At 38.4% G+C, this 18,094-nt stretch overlaps 2 protein-coding genes across 3 annotated transcripts in view; one reads left to right on the top strand and one right to left on the bottom strand.

Annotated features, from left to right (window-relative positions):
• The window catches only part of tcf12 (transcription factor 12), a 66,308-nt gene extending 56,256 nt beyond the window's left edge, over positions 1-10,052 (bottom strand). The window contains exons 1-3 of one of the 2 annotated variants that reach the window (XM_072464858.1): positions 9,870-10,052; positions 9,093-9,181; positions 8,593-8,665 (exon numbers count right to left, since the gene is read on the bottom strand). In XM_072464858.1, coding sequence (XP_072320959.1) covers positions 8,593-8,665; positions 9,093-9,164 — 145 coding nt within the window. In that variant the 5' untranslated portion in view covers positions 9,165-9,181; positions 9,870-10,052. The remainder of the gene's footprint in view (positions 1-8,592; positions 8,666-9,092; positions 9,182-9,869) is intronic. The other variant, XM_072464859.1, reaches the window with a different exon arrangement.
• Positions 10,053-12,552: 2,500 nt separating this feature from the next.
• The window catches only part of znf280d (zinc finger protein 280D), a 10,136-nt gene continuing 4,594 nt past the window's right edge, over positions 12,553-18,094 (top strand). The window contains exons 1-7 of the mRNA XM_072465638.1: positions 12,553-12,749; positions 13,269-13,399; positions 13,743-13,939; positions 14,039-14,123; positions 15,923-16,099; positions 16,170-16,276; positions 16,366-16,556. Of these exons, the coding sequence (XP_072321739.1) occupies positions 13,276-13,399; positions 13,743-13,939; positions 14,039-14,123; positions 15,923-16,099; positions 16,170-16,276; positions 16,366-16,556 (881 nt within the window). The 5' untranslated portion in view covers positions 12,553-12,749; positions 13,269-13,275. The remainder of the gene's footprint in view (positions 12,750-13,268; positions 13,400-13,742; positions 13,940-14,038; positions 14,124-15,922; positions 16,100-16,169; positions 16,277-16,365; positions 16,557-18,094) is intronic.

Below are 18,094 nucleotides of genomic sequence, written 5' to 3'. Positions count from 1 at the left end.
TCCTATCGGGGCTCAAGGGCCCTCTCTCTTCTTCGAGCGCGCAAGATTACCTACTGACACAGGGAGCTAAACAAAACACACAAATGCACTGGCTCTAATGCACAGCTAATGAAAGAGAAGAACAAAGCTCCTCTGTGGAAATCCTGTATTCCAACACACATCGTTTATAAGCAATTCAAAACAAAATCTAATCCAACTCTGCATTAAGGATCATGATAAAAGTCATAAATGATGACAAAGATTATTGTACATTTTTACCACACACTCAAGTGTGAGTCACTAAAAGCAAGATAAGTAAAATCATATCATGGAATGTGATAGTATACTTTTGTTTACTTAACTTACTTATTTTTATTCAAGAATAATAACATTTACAAAGAATATGGCATACTTTTGACAATTCCAGATATTCACCACAACAATTATGGGTAAATAAAAAAATATATACTAATCGACATTAGGATTTAAACTACCAAATGTTTTTTTTTTCAGAAATTGTATAAGACCATGTGGTTAATTAAAACAAAAACTATTTTGAATAAAATGTGGTTCTCTGTATCAATGTTTCTTTCAAAGATAGTGTGTTTTTCCCCACTAAGGTTTCAAAGTCATTGACTCTTGAGCTTTTCCTTTAGTATCAAAATTTAGTTTTAAGTTTTAAAATATTTTATATAAAAATATATTTGAATAATTTTCAATATTTGGGAAAAAAAAATACTGTGTTCTATCTGGTTTATATGCCTAAATTTGTAAAGTTTGGATGCCACTGACAAGCTTCACTCCAGATAGAACAAAACAAAACACTACATGGCACTAAATGAAAATCCTCTATTTAGCAGTGCTCGTTCAGTGGCGGCTTCACTGAAGAGTCAATGGCCTCATCAAACCTGCATCATCAACACAGCTGGAGAGAAGCAGTGATGAATCTCGGTCAGAGGCACTTTGGCTATTTTTTCTCATCCCTCTTCCTCTGGCACACATCTGAAGGGTCTTGCCAGTCCCACTCCGGCTCAATTATCGAGCTGTGCCCAGCTGAGATGCAATAATCCAAACTCTCATTCCCGGCAATTTCCACACTTGTGTCTGCACAGTCACTTGCCTTATGTTCACTATCACTTATAGAGTTGCTTCTTCCCCACCTCGAAGATTAGAGACACAGGACCACATGCGGCAGGACGAGTCGGGGGATTAGGAAACACTCTTCTGTGCTTGACTCAATAATGGGTTTATGCCTAGATTGTTTTATTCTGCTATTTTTCTATGATTAAAATTATTGAACAACTAATTTATGTGTCTGGTTATATAGGACATCAAATATCATCATCAATTGCATATGTAAGGATGGTGAATTTAAAAAAGAACTGTATTCAGTTTGGAAGTGAAGGGGCATCAACAAGTACTTTTTAATTAATCAAATTTAACCTATTAATAATAATTAATTTGCACTTTTGTCATTCAAACCGTTGCTGTTACATGGTAATTTAATAATTGGCTAATTCATGTGAGTTCATATGTTCTTTTGATTTTAGAAAGAAAAGTATCTGCGCTGGTGTCAGTTTGAATCATACTGAGACATTGGGGCTTGAATACAATTTAAAGTAAGTGGTATTTCATAACTTGAATGTACAAGTTTCAAAGTTGTGCCACATTGCTGGGCACAATGGCACTAATAAGAATAGGCAAGTCCTATGGCAGCATGCACTGAAATGAAGGTTGGCATCTTCTCCACGGTACGCAAAGACAGAGAGAGCTTGGCACAGCAAACTGATGACGTGTGGTGTGAGCATCTCAGTTTCAATAAGGCGTCAGTGAATCACTCCCTTTGGTGTTGGCAATGCCATTACACATTGCACATCGTAAGGGTCATGAAGCCTGAGATGGAAGCACCTTTAAATTGTATATTCACAAGTAGTTATGACATATGAATACTGACCAAACCTGCTTCTTCTTCTTTTTTTAACCTTGTTTGAATGAGGAAATTGAGAAAAATGTTTGCACCGCTGCAAACAAGACAGTAAAAATCAGGTACTGAACTTGGTTGGCCTGTGCCAATAACATGCATGGACAAAAAAAGTCTGATGATGATCATTCAGATAAGAAAGAGGACACATGGGTTTTAACCAAGTGAATTTCAGCTTTGAAACTGGTAATGTAAATGAGAGACTGCTTTATGTTTGGATAATTGTCTTGAGAACCAAAACACCAGTGGAAAAACCACTAGGCCATCTTGTCCAATCTTCTTGTAATTAAGAATAAATAAACGTTAATTGTTATCAGTAAAAGCTATTTCATTGTTCATCTGGGAACACACATTGACCATGTCTATATACATTCCATAACCCTTTTTAATTAAGATCTCCCTACCAATTCTCAGAACAAGACAGAAGAAGAGTTCCCTCCCTCACAGTAAAGCATTTGATGTTTAATATAATAACAAAATAATATATAATTAAATAAAATGTGTTTTACTCAGTACAGATATATTGTAAAAGCAGCTCTAAGGATCAAGATGACTTTGCTTTCTGCTGTCTGCATCTAATTATGAACAGGTTTTTTCAGTCATCAACCAGAAAGTAACGCTAGTATGCTGTTAGCAGGCTAGTTGTTGTTAGCAGTGACATAACACCCAAACGGTGAATAATTAGGATGCTAGAAATGATTAACAAAGTGGGGAAAAGGTTTGTATCACTGCAAACAATTAAGAAGTTTGGCATTTTAAAAACACGGGTACAGCCCCTTTAAAGTATTGTGACTTTTTTGTTCCAGTCTAAGAATTTGTGCCATTATTCATCAACTGATAAATAAAAACAGTTCAGTCCGATCATATTCACGAAATAACAAAATAAATAACAAATTGTAGCAAATAAACAAGAAAATAAAACTTTAAAAAAGTTTTGGCATAAAACAAAGGTGGATCACATCTTTAGATTTATTATGTGCCCCAGATTGAACTTGAATTGACTTTGATAGACACGTGAATATATTGTAAGACAAAGAAAGATACATTAAGTACATTTTGATGAGTTTTCTATAAAAAAAAATATTAAGCTGCACAATGATGTTACTTATTAGTACTGTGGTGAGAAAGACAAAGTAGCGAAGGGTATGAACAACTTTGTTTTATTAACGAACTGGAACATAATATCAATTCACGCCCGCCTAACATTCCGCCCTGTACTTGTTCACTTGATTAATGAGGGTTATTGGGTTTGGGTCCGCAGCAATCAATAAACAACCTCAAGCCGAGAGCCATTTATTCAAATAGTGCATAAGGTTAATATATATAAGTAAGTCATATTTGTATCTCTATAAGCGATGTGACACACTCATTGCTACTGCCATCTTGAGGACATTCTCACTGTGGATTGAGCCAACAAAAAGTCTCATTACAAAAAAATCCTCTTCTGTAACATCTCAAGAAATGTATTACTGTGGTCAGGAGGGACCAGAGGACTCACAGAAATCACTCTAGACTGAGGCTGAGCTGTTTGTTTCAGCTAGTTCACATATTGTTGTGTGGCTATACATGCTAATCAACAATAGCCTTCTTGCTGACAGTTTTAACGAGCCTAATTTCCAACTGTCAGGGTGTTATAGTTTAGGATCACTCACCCACTCACGAAGTCCCTGCTCTTGAAAGCTTTGGGTGCTTGACCGGCACAGAGGGCTTGTGGACGAGGAAGTTTAGATATAAATGTCTGCAAACGTTTGTTGTAGCAAGTTGTCACTGCTTTCAAGTGCCGCTGTAGATAAGAATCAAAACCCATAACTTCTGTATCAACCATTTTCATATTCAATATTATGCGCTGTTTTTTTTCATAACAATCTAACAGTAACTTAGCTCACAACAGATGAATTTCTGCGATAGTTCTTTCACAAACTCTTGAGAATCCATCTGGGCAGGCTTTGAACCCGGCCATTGTGACAACAGGTCAAACTTATGCGTTAGGGTTGATAAATATGTTGTTTTTGGCGCTTTGGGGTTTTTGTTAGTTAGGTTTTATATGGCATATTTATTACCCGTAGTGGTCCTACTTACATGCACCATGTTCCAGAATATTGTGTGTCCTACCAGGTTGATCATCATGAAAATGCATTGAGTGTATGTGCATGTTATGCATAAAAAATATATTTTCTTAATAATAATAATTTGTTGTTATTTTGACCACAGATTGAATTTATTTGATTAACAATATAATAAGTTATTTTAATTTAGGCAGGTTTAGCTGGTTTTGGTGGATTTCACTGTCCATTGGGCTGGATTTATTAACTTTTACAAACGCAAAAACACATCAAGCATGTCACGCAAGCCTCCGCTAACCAGTAAAACTCCAGTGACTTTATCACTCAGAGCTAGAGCCTGATATTCACGTAAACAAACTATGGTCGTAGCCACGATTGATTGTGTAAACCATCGCACAATGTGACTGTGACTTTTAATTTATCACATCTTGAAATGTGACATCCGTACATTTTATAAACTGAAAATAAATCTTGCAGTGGACACCCGGCTTAAGACACAAATGTGTATTTGATACTACTGATCATGACAGGCGTTACAGTCAGATCAATTATTAGGCCCGAGTGCCACAAGCTGGCGAGAGGCCTATTAAACTCGTAAGGCCGTGCGAAGCACGGCTGTGAAAGTGCGCACGTAGTGCGCACGAAATCGAGCGCGAAGCGCTCGCCCACTTCCAAACACTCACTAACGCACTCCTTCACTCACACACGCCCCGTGCATACTAATTAGTAGTAGGAAAATGGAACATTACCGTTGTAAACGGGCGAAGCCCGTGCAAAAGTGCGCACTAAACGAGCACTTTACATTGGGATGACGATCCCCATATAAAGCACTCATTTGCCCTAAGTAGCTCACGAATACGTTCCCCATCTCTTGCATGTTCCGTGCATATAAGCATGTAATGCAAAAATTGAACATTATTACTGTATAGAGGGCCAAAAACACAAAGTGGGCGGAGCCCACTCAAAATTAACGAAAGTACCCGTCAGTGACCAGGGACCCACACCATGAGGTAGGAAAGCGCGAGCGCTTTCCGAAAATGTATAGTTTATGATATTAGAAAAATGGGAAACATTGTTTTCGCATCGGAATATTCTTCTATACCAACCCCCCTATTTTTCACCCAGTGAACATTGACGAAAAGTCACAAAAATTTGCACACCTCTAAAAATCGTGCCTCACTACATTCTGGCTATTTCCCTTTTCTAAAATAAAATCTGATCGTAGAATCATGAAATTTGGCGTAGAGGTAGATGGTGACAAGAGAAGTAAAAAATATTATTACGGCAACGCCGTCCGCCCAACCAAATGTCTGCCATATTGCTTCAAAAATGGCTAAGCATGACTCGGGAGTTTTTTCAAACGTCGTACTTTTACGAAGTCCTCCCAGGGCGTTGGCTCTAAAAAGCTGAAATTTGGTGAAAATGCTTCTGAGGAGTGGGACATCAAAAGTTATTCAAATTACATTGATACCTGTCACGGTCTCTGTGCGGCGAAGCCGCAAACTTTAGCTAGAATTTCAGAAATCTACCAAATTTAACATTTCTGCCGTTTGCACAGATAAAGTCCGAATTGCGTCAAATTAGAATCAGTTGTTAAACTCTTTGCCCTAAACCTACTTGAAGTGAAATTAATTAATTTGGCGCCACAGCGCCCCCTACAGATTTTATATGGAGGTTAAATGTTTAGTTTTGCGAAATTATCTGAAATTTGACACAAAACTCAATTTTGGCATCCCCATCAAAAAAGTAAATGAGACCCATGTCATAATTGTTACGGCTTTGCTGTAGCGATGACCGAAACCTTTCATGTTATTCCAATGGGGAAATCACCAGAACATGCTTACACTTTAGACTTTCACCAACTCCTCCCAGGGCGTCAGCCCTATTAACCTGAAATTTGGTGAGACTCATCTTCAGGTGTGGACCATCAAAAGTTATCCACATTTTATTCAAAGAGTCACGGTGTCTGTGCGGCAAAGCAGCACATTTTGCCAAGAATTCAAAATAAAATTGCTTTTTGATGGTAAAACAAAGGGGAGAAGATGTGACAGCGTCACAGATTCAGCAGTAGGCGTAATAAAAGGACAATTGGGGCGCGTTAGCGCCCCCTCCTCTTGCGGCGTGGCGGCGGTGTGGCGGCGGCGTGGTGAGGGCCAATCATTGCCGCTTGCGGCTATATTTATTATTATTTTTTTAACAGATTTTCTTGCATTTTCATCAATATTCAGGTGAGAAAACAATGTGCAGCTGTGACATGTAATTTGGGAGAAATATTGAAATTAAAACTTTAAATGTTTGTTAGTTCAGAGTAAAGAGTGGAGGTTAAACTGTTTCACTGATCATAAGTAAACTGTTACTGTTGAAATGTCAAGTGGGCTTCAGCTTTATGCAATTATAAGAGATAAGACAACCTTTATTTGACCCATAATAGGGGAATTTTTTTCACAGTTTGGGCACAGAAACAAAGATTAAGAACAGAAGTGCAATAATAAAAACAGATAACTTACTTAAAAATAATAATTAAACCTGGTATATATATATGGTATATATATATGGTGTGTGTATATATATATATAAGATAAGATATATATGGTGTGTATATATCTATCTATATATATATATATATATATATATATATATATATATATATATATATAATTTACATTAAGTGACTTATATATGGACAGAAAATATTGCACCAGGGATGATTGACATTATGTCACAGTATTGCACATGATTATAACAGTATTGCACATGACACGTGTTCAGGACTAACAGTGTTAGTAAAGTCTGACAGGAGCAAACTATTAGTCTGAAACTCACATTATGTTTTTATTGTTGTTTTACAGATTGGAGAGAAGAATTGGTGATGTCCATCATACCTGGAGGTGAGAGACTTCTGTCTCTTACACAGTTAATACAGACTTTTACACATGTCATTAATGCATTTTAGGGCAGGGTCCCTCATGATTCGATGCAATACACAATTCACGGCTATTGATATAATAATATCACAATTTTGCGGTACATGCAATAATCAATATATATTGCTCATGATATTTTATGATATATCACTAATTTTTAAATAACCAATACATTTAAACAATTTATTTTTGTTAAACCAGCACCTACACAAACTAGAAATGAAATACACCCATTTTAATATTCCAAATGTCAAATGGTTTGCGAAAACAAATTTCCTTTCTTTAAACAAGCAACAAAATTGTAGTGTGGTTGCAAAATAATTCTGGAAATTATACAAAAAAATGACTCATGGTGATGTATCGATACAGCAGCCCACGATATCAATACTGTATCGCCAAATTTAGTATCATGATGACATAACATTTTTTTTTATATATTTTGACACCCCCCTAATGCATTTAGATTAATTTCCCTCTGTTTATGTTTCAGGAGATGAGCTTCAGTCCAGACCAGGTATAACATTTTCAACTTCTACGGTGACCTTTTAGTTTATGTGTTTAGTTAATTGTTTTTGTTTGTCCAAGGCTGTAGACTGCACCAGGCTGAACCAAAGAGAAGGAATTAAATAAAACAAAATAAGATTGAACCCTTTTGACCTCATTCCGCCCGCCCACTTTTGGCTCTTTTTTCCACGGGTGGGCCTGAAAACGGATTTTTAGTCCTCTGGTCCCTCAAGATGGCAGTAGCAACAAGTGTGTCACGTCACTTCAGACTCATGAATAGTCCCCACTCCCACACCAGATTTGAGACAGAACAAGCTCTGCACTGAATGTTCAAAAAAAAAAGTGTAGGATCTATTCTAACATTATGTCTTGGGTCTAATGTGTCGTTGGTCTTGTTGTTCACTTTCCACTAAGTCTTTGGTTTCACAGCCAACTAAAGACAACAGTGCTTTGTGAATGAACACAAAACATGCTTTCATAAAACCAACATAATGCTTGATTGTTGACTTACTTCAGCAGCGCATCAGACAAAGGAGGTTTTGCATTAATGTCCATTTATAGCTATAGGAAGTGACCCAAACACAGACAGTCTAAACACCAACGTAAATCTCGTCAAAGGGTCAGTCAAAAACATAAAAACATCAACAGTCAAGATCCTGTATAACAAGTCTGAAACAGCTACACAAGGAACTGGGTCATCAAGCAAAGCAACAAAACAGGTCAGAATATAACTTACTGAAAATATCCACTAAAATGTGTTTGATGATATCTCACTTTAGAACATCAACTGCTGGCAGTTATAACCCTTTTGTTTGACAAAAAATGGTTTTAATTATTAATACTCACAGTTATGTGAAGTATGTTCTGTCCATTTCCTTCATTACCACAGTGATAACTGGATAAATAAAGCTGTATAAATGTCAAAACTTCTGCACCATGTCATTACTACAGCTCTGCGCTACAATCCCAGGTGAGCGCTCAAGTTTTCAGGGCCAAATATGAAAGACTTCACACAAATAGATCACGTGACTCCAAGCAATTTAACGTACGTGTGTGTGTGTGTGTGTGTGTGTGTGTGTGAGTGACAAACAAAATAAAGAAGGATCTGTACGTTTTTAGACACGGGACAACAAGGTCCTACCTGATGCATTGAACTGGCTGCTTCCCAGTGTGGTGGGCCTGTTTTTCCCTCCATTTACAGGCGGTGAGAACATCTGTAATCAGATAATAAGTAAACATAAGAGCCAATAACAAAAATCCCTGAAGAGAAAGTAACTGTTTGCATTTAGAATACCAGTACACAAGCAATATTGTCCAACGGTTACATTCGCAGCATTCCTATACTGACAGGATTTTCACAGCGTCTGTTTTATTGATAGGTTTATAATTAATTGGAGGGTATATTGCATGAATAAGATGTGGACATAAAGATAATGAGGTCTAAGGTATAATAATGAAATCCAATACAACACTTAGCTATAAGTTAATGACAAAGATTTAACTATTACAACTTTTTACGACGCATCATTAGGATTGCATGACCTCTGATGAGGATATCACGCACAGTGGAAGAATACTTTGGTGAGTTTATGAATTGTCCCTTTACCCCATCACCACAGAGAAGTGTGAAGAGCGCCCTACCGCACTGAAGTCCAGCAGGTCACTTAACTCCTTGTCTGTTCCGAGCGCGGCAATCCGCTGCTGAGGATTCATTGTAGTCGTCTAGAAACCTGCAAAAACACCGCTAATCGGTCACAATTGCACGGGTCCATTCCGCGTGTGCCACAAAACACGACTGTCACGAGCATTTGTTTTGAACGCAGGATCATCTCCAAAGTCTTCTTGACATTGATCTTTTATGTTAGTGACAGCACTTCTGCGTGACATTTAATCAAACTGCACATACACCTCTTGTGTTCTTTCATCTATGCTAATTGCGTCGATTAATCCGCAGATCAAACGAGATGAGACCCGCATCATCGCGTATTGCGGTAACAATGTCCTCGTGTGCGGCACTGTGTATCTCTCCTGTGACACATGTTTGTAACTCATTGAAGGAGGCGCCGTTTACCAGCATAAGGTCACTGATTTGAGAGACATGTGTTGTGTGAATAAAAGTGATGATGGGGGTCCCTGTGTGCGGGTTTAGCACATAGCGCTAGCCGCAGTTCAGTCTCTTTCCAGGCTTAAAAGAGCTAGCGGCAGACTGCAGCCTTTAGATACGGACACGCCGCGCAACACCGAGCGCATACAATATTAAACTACACAGTATCTAAATGAAAAAGAAACCAAATATTCAACACAAACAAAGGCTGAACGACAATTTACAGCTTCCAGCGATGTCTCGCCCAACTCCTAACTTATTCCACTGGTCTGAAAGCTTTTTGCAAACTCCCAAAGATTTTTTTTTTCTTTTACCTTAGTCCGAACAAAAATCCAACTAGGGTGATCTGGTGACGCTTCTCTTTCTTGAATAAGGCGCAAAGCAGGAAAATGTGGGAAAAAAGTGGATATTGCTAGGAAATTATCCTCTATATCAGTAACGAGTTTCCCTTAGGCAGACATTTTTGCTCTGCGAGAGCCTCAGCACCACAATGACAGTGGTTATTGTATCCCTCCGCTGAGACGGTGACATGAAAGTCCCACACACAGACACGCGCGCACACACACGCGCGCGCACACACGCGCGCGCGCACACGCGCGCACACACGCGCGCACACACGCGCGCGCACACACACGCGCACACACACGCGCGCACACACACGCACAACAGACAGACGCGCACACAAACGCGCACAATCACACAAACAAACAGACACACAAAACACACAGACATGCACACACAAACCGGCACAATCACACACACAAACAAACACACAACACACAGACGCACTCAAACACCCACAAGCACACAGACACACACAGACACGCACACACACACGCACACAAACACGCACACAGACACACACACACACACGCAGACACGATCGCACGCACACACACACGCACACAGACACACACACACACACACACACACGCAGACTGTCTGAGCGAAGCATGGTGAGGAGACTGCACAGCGGGATGCTGCGGGAGCCGGCTCACGCACATGACACACGCGCTCACTGTCCGCGCGCTGCCGTGACCACTACACTTGCTGCACATGTTGTCAGACTGGAGTTATCGCATCAGCGATTTGGGAAGCGAAGATAAAAACATTTGTCAGAAGTAATAAAGAACAACGTGGTTGTTTTTTTCTTGCACACAAAGGCAATTAACAGTGTATATAGGTAGAGCCCATCCTTGAGCCCATATCTACAGGCAGAAATTGCAAGACATTTTTGGCGCCAAACCATGAGCCTAGTCAAGTTGGGAACACAAATCCTTTTGAATTTATGAGATTACTCTTTTCCATACAAAGGTGACACAATTTTGTAATGCAAATTGGATAGGCCGCGCACACACCAATACATCCATGGCACGCAGACAAACACACACACACACACACACGCACACACACACACACACACACACACACACCGCTACAGCCTCCAGTGGCAGGACAGAGGCTATGTCCACAGGTGTGTTTAGGTCACTATCATCCGTCACTTAAACACGTGCCGCACACCGAGGCTTTGATGAGACTATGTGTGTTGTAAAACCAACAGAGAAGACGGGCAGTTCGCTTGCTGTTGTTTGCGCGCAAAAACAAAGCGATAGACATGGCAGGCGCAGTAGTGGCTCTGAAGGAACTACTTTTTCCTCCGCTGGCCCAAAACCAACCTATAGATTGACAGTCACCGTCACCAGACTAAGCTTACTTGAATTCAGTCAAATTAAGTTTGTTCTCAAAGGCTGTCTCGGCTTTAAACTTTCAAAAGATGTTTAGCCAAATCGGAAAATTTTCTGCTGACTATATTAAAACAACAATTTATTATTAGGCCTTATACGTATTAGGATTATCTTTATTGTTAGTTGTAGTAGTCTATTACTACTAGTGTAAATGTTGTGTACATAGTAAGCATATTTTTATTTTTATCCTTTAGCTGATTTAAATGGATGCCCTTTTGGATTTTATATAGGTTGTTTTATCATTGTTTTATGTTGTATCTAATCACCAAAGCAAGTTCCCATGTTTGTGAATTCTGTTCTTTGGCAATGGTAATGAACCTTTCTCATTCTGATTCTGGGTATTATTAATTTAATCAGCAGATTGGATTATTTCACGTATATGTTTCACAAAGAAACTAACAAGTTCAAAATAATAATGATCTAAATATTCAGCCAAAGCTAAATTTTAACCGACTAACTGTTCTTGTGTTGGGTACGGGTTTGCTGCAGCACATCTGTTTTGTTAAATCCAGACTGCCACCTGTTGGACAAACGCACGTCTCGACGGAGTCACACAAGCGCAGATATTGAACATTAGGGATTGTATTTTTTCCCCTATAGGCTAGACCTATATAGCATCAATGGCACAAATTCAAAAGCATTCTAAATGTATGTAGAATATGCCTCTCTCTCTCTCTCTCTCTCTCTCTCTCTCTCTCTCTCTCTCTCTCTCTATATATATATATATATATATATATATATATATATATATATATATATATATAAATAAACACAAACACGTAAATATTGACAAATGGGGGTGTATATTTTATTATTTTATTGGTATTTATTAAAACAATAGGAATTTATATATATATATATATATATATATATATATATATATATATATATATATATATATATATATATATATATATATATATATATTGCAGCGCTAGGAACAGCAAAGATACTGCGCAGAACCCTCAAGCTCTCAGGACCCGAGCTTGAAAGGGGATAGAGACCACCCGCGGAGGGTGAAAAAGAGTTTTTTAAAATATATATATATATATACATATACATACATACATACATACATACATACATACATACATACATACACCATTACTCCATACTCCACCGCATTTGTATTATTTTATATTATTTTTATTCAATAAGACTCCTTGTTGCCGGATGTAGGATTTACAAAGAGGAAGTAAATAATGAGCACCGACACTCTGATTGGTCCGGATAGTCGAGAGTTTTTCGGCCACAGTCAGTGGCGTTGTCTGTCTTAGACTTGAGCTACTGCATTGGCTTAACACTTGTTTTGCAAAAACTGTCCCACTGTCGTCAGTCACCTGGAAGATTTGTGTGAGTCGGGTGGAATAAGAGCAGCACCAATCCGCCGGTCAATTTTATAATTATCAGAGGGCTGCTTCTTGCCTTTGTCCCGTTTGTTTCCCCGTGGTATGCTAACAGCATAAGCTAATGTTATTTTGGCGTTGTTACTGAACCACGTAACACGATTTAAGTTGTTATAACTGTGTATTGCCTATACATGGAGGTATTAGTGCAGAAAAACAAACAAGTGAATTGGATAAAGAGACTTTAGAAACCACAGAGACCAGATGGTAACGCTTTGTTAAGATAGCTAGCTAGCATTTATTCTCGTGTAAAAGCTGTGCTACACATGGCTTTCCAGTATAACGCCTGGCCTTAAAATTAAGACCGTTGCCATAGCTATTGAACTTTGTGTCCTTTAAGGTGAAAAAGTCCTTAAATGTCTAACATGACGTTGAAGCTGATGATTGTACAGTAGCCTACCTATAAACAAAAGAACATGTGTGCCTGTTTAATAGTAGAGTTGTTTGTTCAGTTTTAGTTCATACTTTCAATACTTTATTTTAAACGTCAATTGGATTTGTTGGACACACTGTTAGTGCATGTTTTTATTGTGTTCCTTATACATTATTTTGTTTGCTGCAGATCCATAATGTCGGAGCTTGTAATGGAGTGTGTGGAGGAAGAGCTGGAGCCATGGCAATTGTCGGTCACTCAGATTAACCTGACTGAAGATGATGATGATGACGATGAACCCATATTTGTAGGAGTAGTGTGTATGTATATAAACACTTCAACCTCTAGTATTTCACTTAACTGGCCAGTTCAAAAGTAAAAATTATGTTGTAGAAAAAGCTTCAGTTGTAGTCATCTGGACTCAGTTTGAAAAAATAGACGTTTCGACTCTCATCCAAGAGTCATTGTCAAAAAAAGAATTTAGATCGAGAACTCCGATCTAAATTCTTTTATTGACAATGACTCTTGGATGAGAGTCGAAACGTCTATTTTTTCAAACTGAGTCCAGATGACTACAACTGAAGCTTTTTCTACTATGGAACACGCCTGGACGAATGAGGGATTACACCGATAAAAATTATGTTGTGTGTCTTGATTTGACAGCTGAAGACCAAAGGGAGAGTGGTTCTAATCCAATGGTCCTTCAACAGAAATGTGAAGATAAAGACATTTCACATTTCAATCCTCAACCTGTCACTGGTCCCTCACCATTACTGCCTCTCAGTGTGACAGGGAATCCTGGGAATATAACGCCTGGTGTGCCAGCTATTACACCACAGCCCATTATTATTAATAATCAGGTAAGAAATAATCACTTAGATATCATATCTTCAATTGTATACATGTATTGCATCATATTTTCTATTTGAATACATTGACTCTGATGACATGTTTTTCAGGGCTTTATAGTAACTCCACCAATGACAAACGGCAATTTTCTTGCTGCCCTTGGGACACCTGGAACTTCCTTTACATTTGTATCAGGTAATCCAATTTGTCTTAAAACTATATTTTAGACCTGCTGTGGTAAAGTGTTAAGCCACTAACCTTAAGAAGGCAAGGCAAGTTTATTTGTAGAGCACATTTCATACACAAGGCAATTCAAAGTGTTTCACACAACAGGAAGAAATGCATTCAAATCATAAAGAAATTACAGACATCACAAAACAGTTTAAGAAATAAAAGAGAAGAGTGCAAAGAAATAATTTCAGTCATATGCACAGCTAAACAAAACTGTTTTTAGCTTAGATTTGAACAGTGCCAGAGTAGAGGCCTGTCTCACATCTTCAGGAAGACTTCCATATTTTAGCTGCATAAAACTGGAAGGCAGATTCTCCATGTTTAGTCGTGACAAATGGGTTCATCATCAGCAGTGGTGGGCCATCAGGGCCAGCAAGGCCTTCTCTGGTGGCCTAACTTTACCAGAAATGTTTTCTATTATAACTATTGTTTCTCTCCCTTCTGGACCTCCAGCACTTTCAGACATACCGAAGGATGTTTATACAAACAGCCTTTTCCATCTTAACACAAACTCACGGTTCGATCTGCCTGGACTAAAAACAGAACTTACTGTGATGTATGCCATGACTGATTTTGAAGGGAAAGGTCCAGCTGATCTCCTTGATTTTCTTAGGAGCAGAAAACTGAGTTAGAGTATGGGACAGCTTTACGCACTGGCTTGTTTGGCTTTGACAATCCCTGTGTCCACTACTTCTGTTGAGCGGTCATTTTCAGCCTTAAAGCGAATCAAAACATATGCCAGAGGCACGACTGGACATATGCGGCTATCAGCGTTGGCCTCCATGTCGATAGAAAAGGATTTGTTGTTGGAACTTAAACGCACAGATAAACTGTACGACCAATTCATTGAAGTATTCTTGAGGAAAGAAAGTAGAATGGATTTTGTGTTGAAATAAGTGTTTTGGGGACAGCCGTTTTTGTGAGCACGTATATATACAACTATATATACACTAAAAATTAAAAACACAATTTTTGCTGTTATGTATATGTAAATAATGTGACGCAGCTGTATGATTATAGTGGAAGTACACAAAGAGACTTGTTTCAATGAACAATTGTGGATGTCTTATATTAAACTGTAATTGCAATTTAGGGTACACTCTTGTTAAAGCTTACCTTTTCTTGTTGGACTTATTACAAGTTTTTGGACAAATCATTTTAAATTCCCTTTTATTTGTAAGTTTGACAGGACCAAGTAATGTGATCATTAGCGTCTATTGATTTTTAAACCCTCCGGAAAATAGTTTTTTGAGATGTTGCAAAACCATATAGTGCGTAACTGTGTTTCTGTGTATTATTTCTCTAGCCGTGGTGTCATAAATGATGGTATTATGAGGGTTTTTTGTTCAAGTCAGACTGCAGTAGGGACATCACTGAGGTGTGAAATGCACGGCCCGCCACTGATCATCAGACCACTACACGCTGTCTTTGTCTATGTAAAAAAATAAACATTTTATCACTTGCAAACTTGTAAGAAAAAGCAATTTGCAAGCAATATTTTTTTTCCACATGCAGTCTTCCTCTAAGTGTGCACTTGATGTTGCTGTGACGTTGCTACTTCACACAGGTTTTTGGCATTGTGACAGCAACAACATGTTAACAATCAGAGGAAGACTGAGTGAGCAGTTGAAGCTGTCGGATATGAAAAAAGGAATCCCTTAAAATAATTTGAATACGTTTAGGCAGAATCTCCAGGAAAAAAATGCAAGTCAATGTATTGATTCATCGGAAACCAACGTGTGTGTGTGTGTATTTTTTTTCAGCCCAGCCACAAGTATTTCAACAAATTTCCCCAACGTCTTTGGTAGTCAACAGGCCTCAGGCTCAACAAATCGGCAACAACCTTGTGACACTGTCAAATGTCCAGAGTCCAGCTGCCTTCAACACTAAATCCAGTCAGATACAAGTAAAGCAGGCCAACAAGTCTTTGACACTAAGCAGTAAGTGACTTTATTTTCTTTTGGCAAAAAAAAAATCTAAGAATCTAATTTTCTACTTTTATATTCAAAGGATCTCCAAAGTCAAGCAATGTTACAAACAATGGACTGTCTGTGCATACATGCACACACTGCAAAAGTACATTTTTTGATGATAATGGACTTAAAAGTCATATGAAGGTTTGTTATTTATGTCATTAATTATTTGAAATTCAAACAAGACAGTTAAGACTACACAGCACATTTAATCTGTATATTTGATGTTTCAGAATTGTAAACCAACAGTCACTGATGAAAGTTTAGTTCTGGTATCGCAGCAGTCTGGTGAGGGCAAGCGCATAATGCTGGTCGGACAGTTCTACTACGGCAAATTTGAAGGAGATGGCTATACACTGGAGACTGAGAGGCCAACCACTTTCAAGTGCCATAGCTGCTTGAAAGTGCTCAAGAATAACATCAGGTATGTTCTCCAACAATATGGAGTGGATCATTCATTCTGTGTTGGTACTAATCTATAGCAACTAGTGATACAAAAGTTAAAGCTCATGAACCTTTGAGACCTCACAGCCCCCATCTGCTGGGGAATTCAATGCATTACAAATAATGTAAAGTTAATTTTGAAGGTTCTTTTCACAGTGTGTATGACATTTTGTTAACTATAACAATAACAAGACTATTTGTGAAACATTTTCTTCTCACATATACACAATATTTCTTGATTTTTCTCATACCAAAAAAACTGACGCCTCAGTCATGTGACTTCCTTGATGCTGGCCTATCACTACTAGCTACTAAGGGATCATCTCAAACTGGGTTGAAGCTGAAAAGACTTTTTTTGTCTCTCTCTAGACCCCCTCCCCCCCAAAAGACTTTGTCTGGCTTCACATAAAATGTTAGGCATTGATAAAACGATAGTAGCTTGATAGACCCTGCTCACCTCTAGTGAACATCCCTGAACATCCTTTGGTAAGTTTATATTTAGAAGTTATGAACTCTCCAAATAATGTCACCTGTCGCGCATGTTTGTTTACTTAATCCACATGGTCCAGGGGCCCTACGGCACATCCCATTCAACCGAAACTGTGAGATGACCACATTGAGACAGTCTCAAGAGGATGAGAGAGTGAGAAACTACTGTTTCTTGTCAAAACCTGTAATTGTCAATTGCCTGTGTTTAGACCTTAGACGTGCTGTCAGAATGACAGAAGCAGAACACGCGCTCTTGTCTCAGTGAGAATCTCACGTCTTCTGTGATTGGCCGAAACCTCTTGTGGTGTACCAATTTCACCTGTGCAGTGCCATGCATTTTAGTCATGGAGCACACGGTCTGCAGTGTAGAGCAAATGAGAGCGGAACGCATCAGCCTGTCCACGTGAGCGCTAGTGTACTTGATGTGCAAATTGATGGCCATCGGTATTTTGTGAGTGTGGGCTACACGTCTTTGTATAGTTAGGAAATGTGCGAAGTCTTGGCTAGTCAGGCCACTATATTGAAGATTCAATATTTCCAATATTTGTTCTGTGTATTTACAATATTCTAAATTGCTGCTACTAATCTGTATTGCTGGTTTCATACATTATATATTTACACCCCAGGCAAATTATGACAAATAATGGTATGTAATTAAAAATTACAAATAATGTTTTGGTCATTCAAGTTGTCAACCTGTTTTTTATTTTTTATTATACTTTGTAGAAGTTGAATATTTTTAGGAAATGTTTTTGGGATCTTCAAATAAAAGCTGTCTTTATTCAGTAACTCACAGAATATGCTAGTGCTGAAACTGAAGCATGAAGAGTGCCAATAAAGGCATGTCTTCTTGGCTCTTGCTCTGTTTTTTCTAAGATAAATGATGGCATCATACCGTTTTCTCTCAGGGGCCTAAAGATGAAAAATGACTGCTAGTTTAGGTGGCGTAAGAACTGCTCCTTTGATTAAATAACTTTGCCTCAGAACGTTGTGAAAAAAGCATCAGTAAGCTGCTTTTAATGGGGAAAC

Source organism: Eucyclogobius newberryi, unplaced genomic scaffold, assembly GCF_026437365.1.
Source record: "Eucyclogobius newberryi isolate DKJ021-1_F unplaced genomic scaffold, fEucNew1.0.hap1 SCAF_5, whole genome shotgun sequence".
Lineage (NCBI taxonomy): Eukaryota > Metazoa > Chordata > Actinopteri > Gobiiformes > Gobiidae > Eucyclogobius > Eucyclogobius newberryi.
This window is presented reverse-complemented; position numbering and strand designations above follow the sequence as displayed.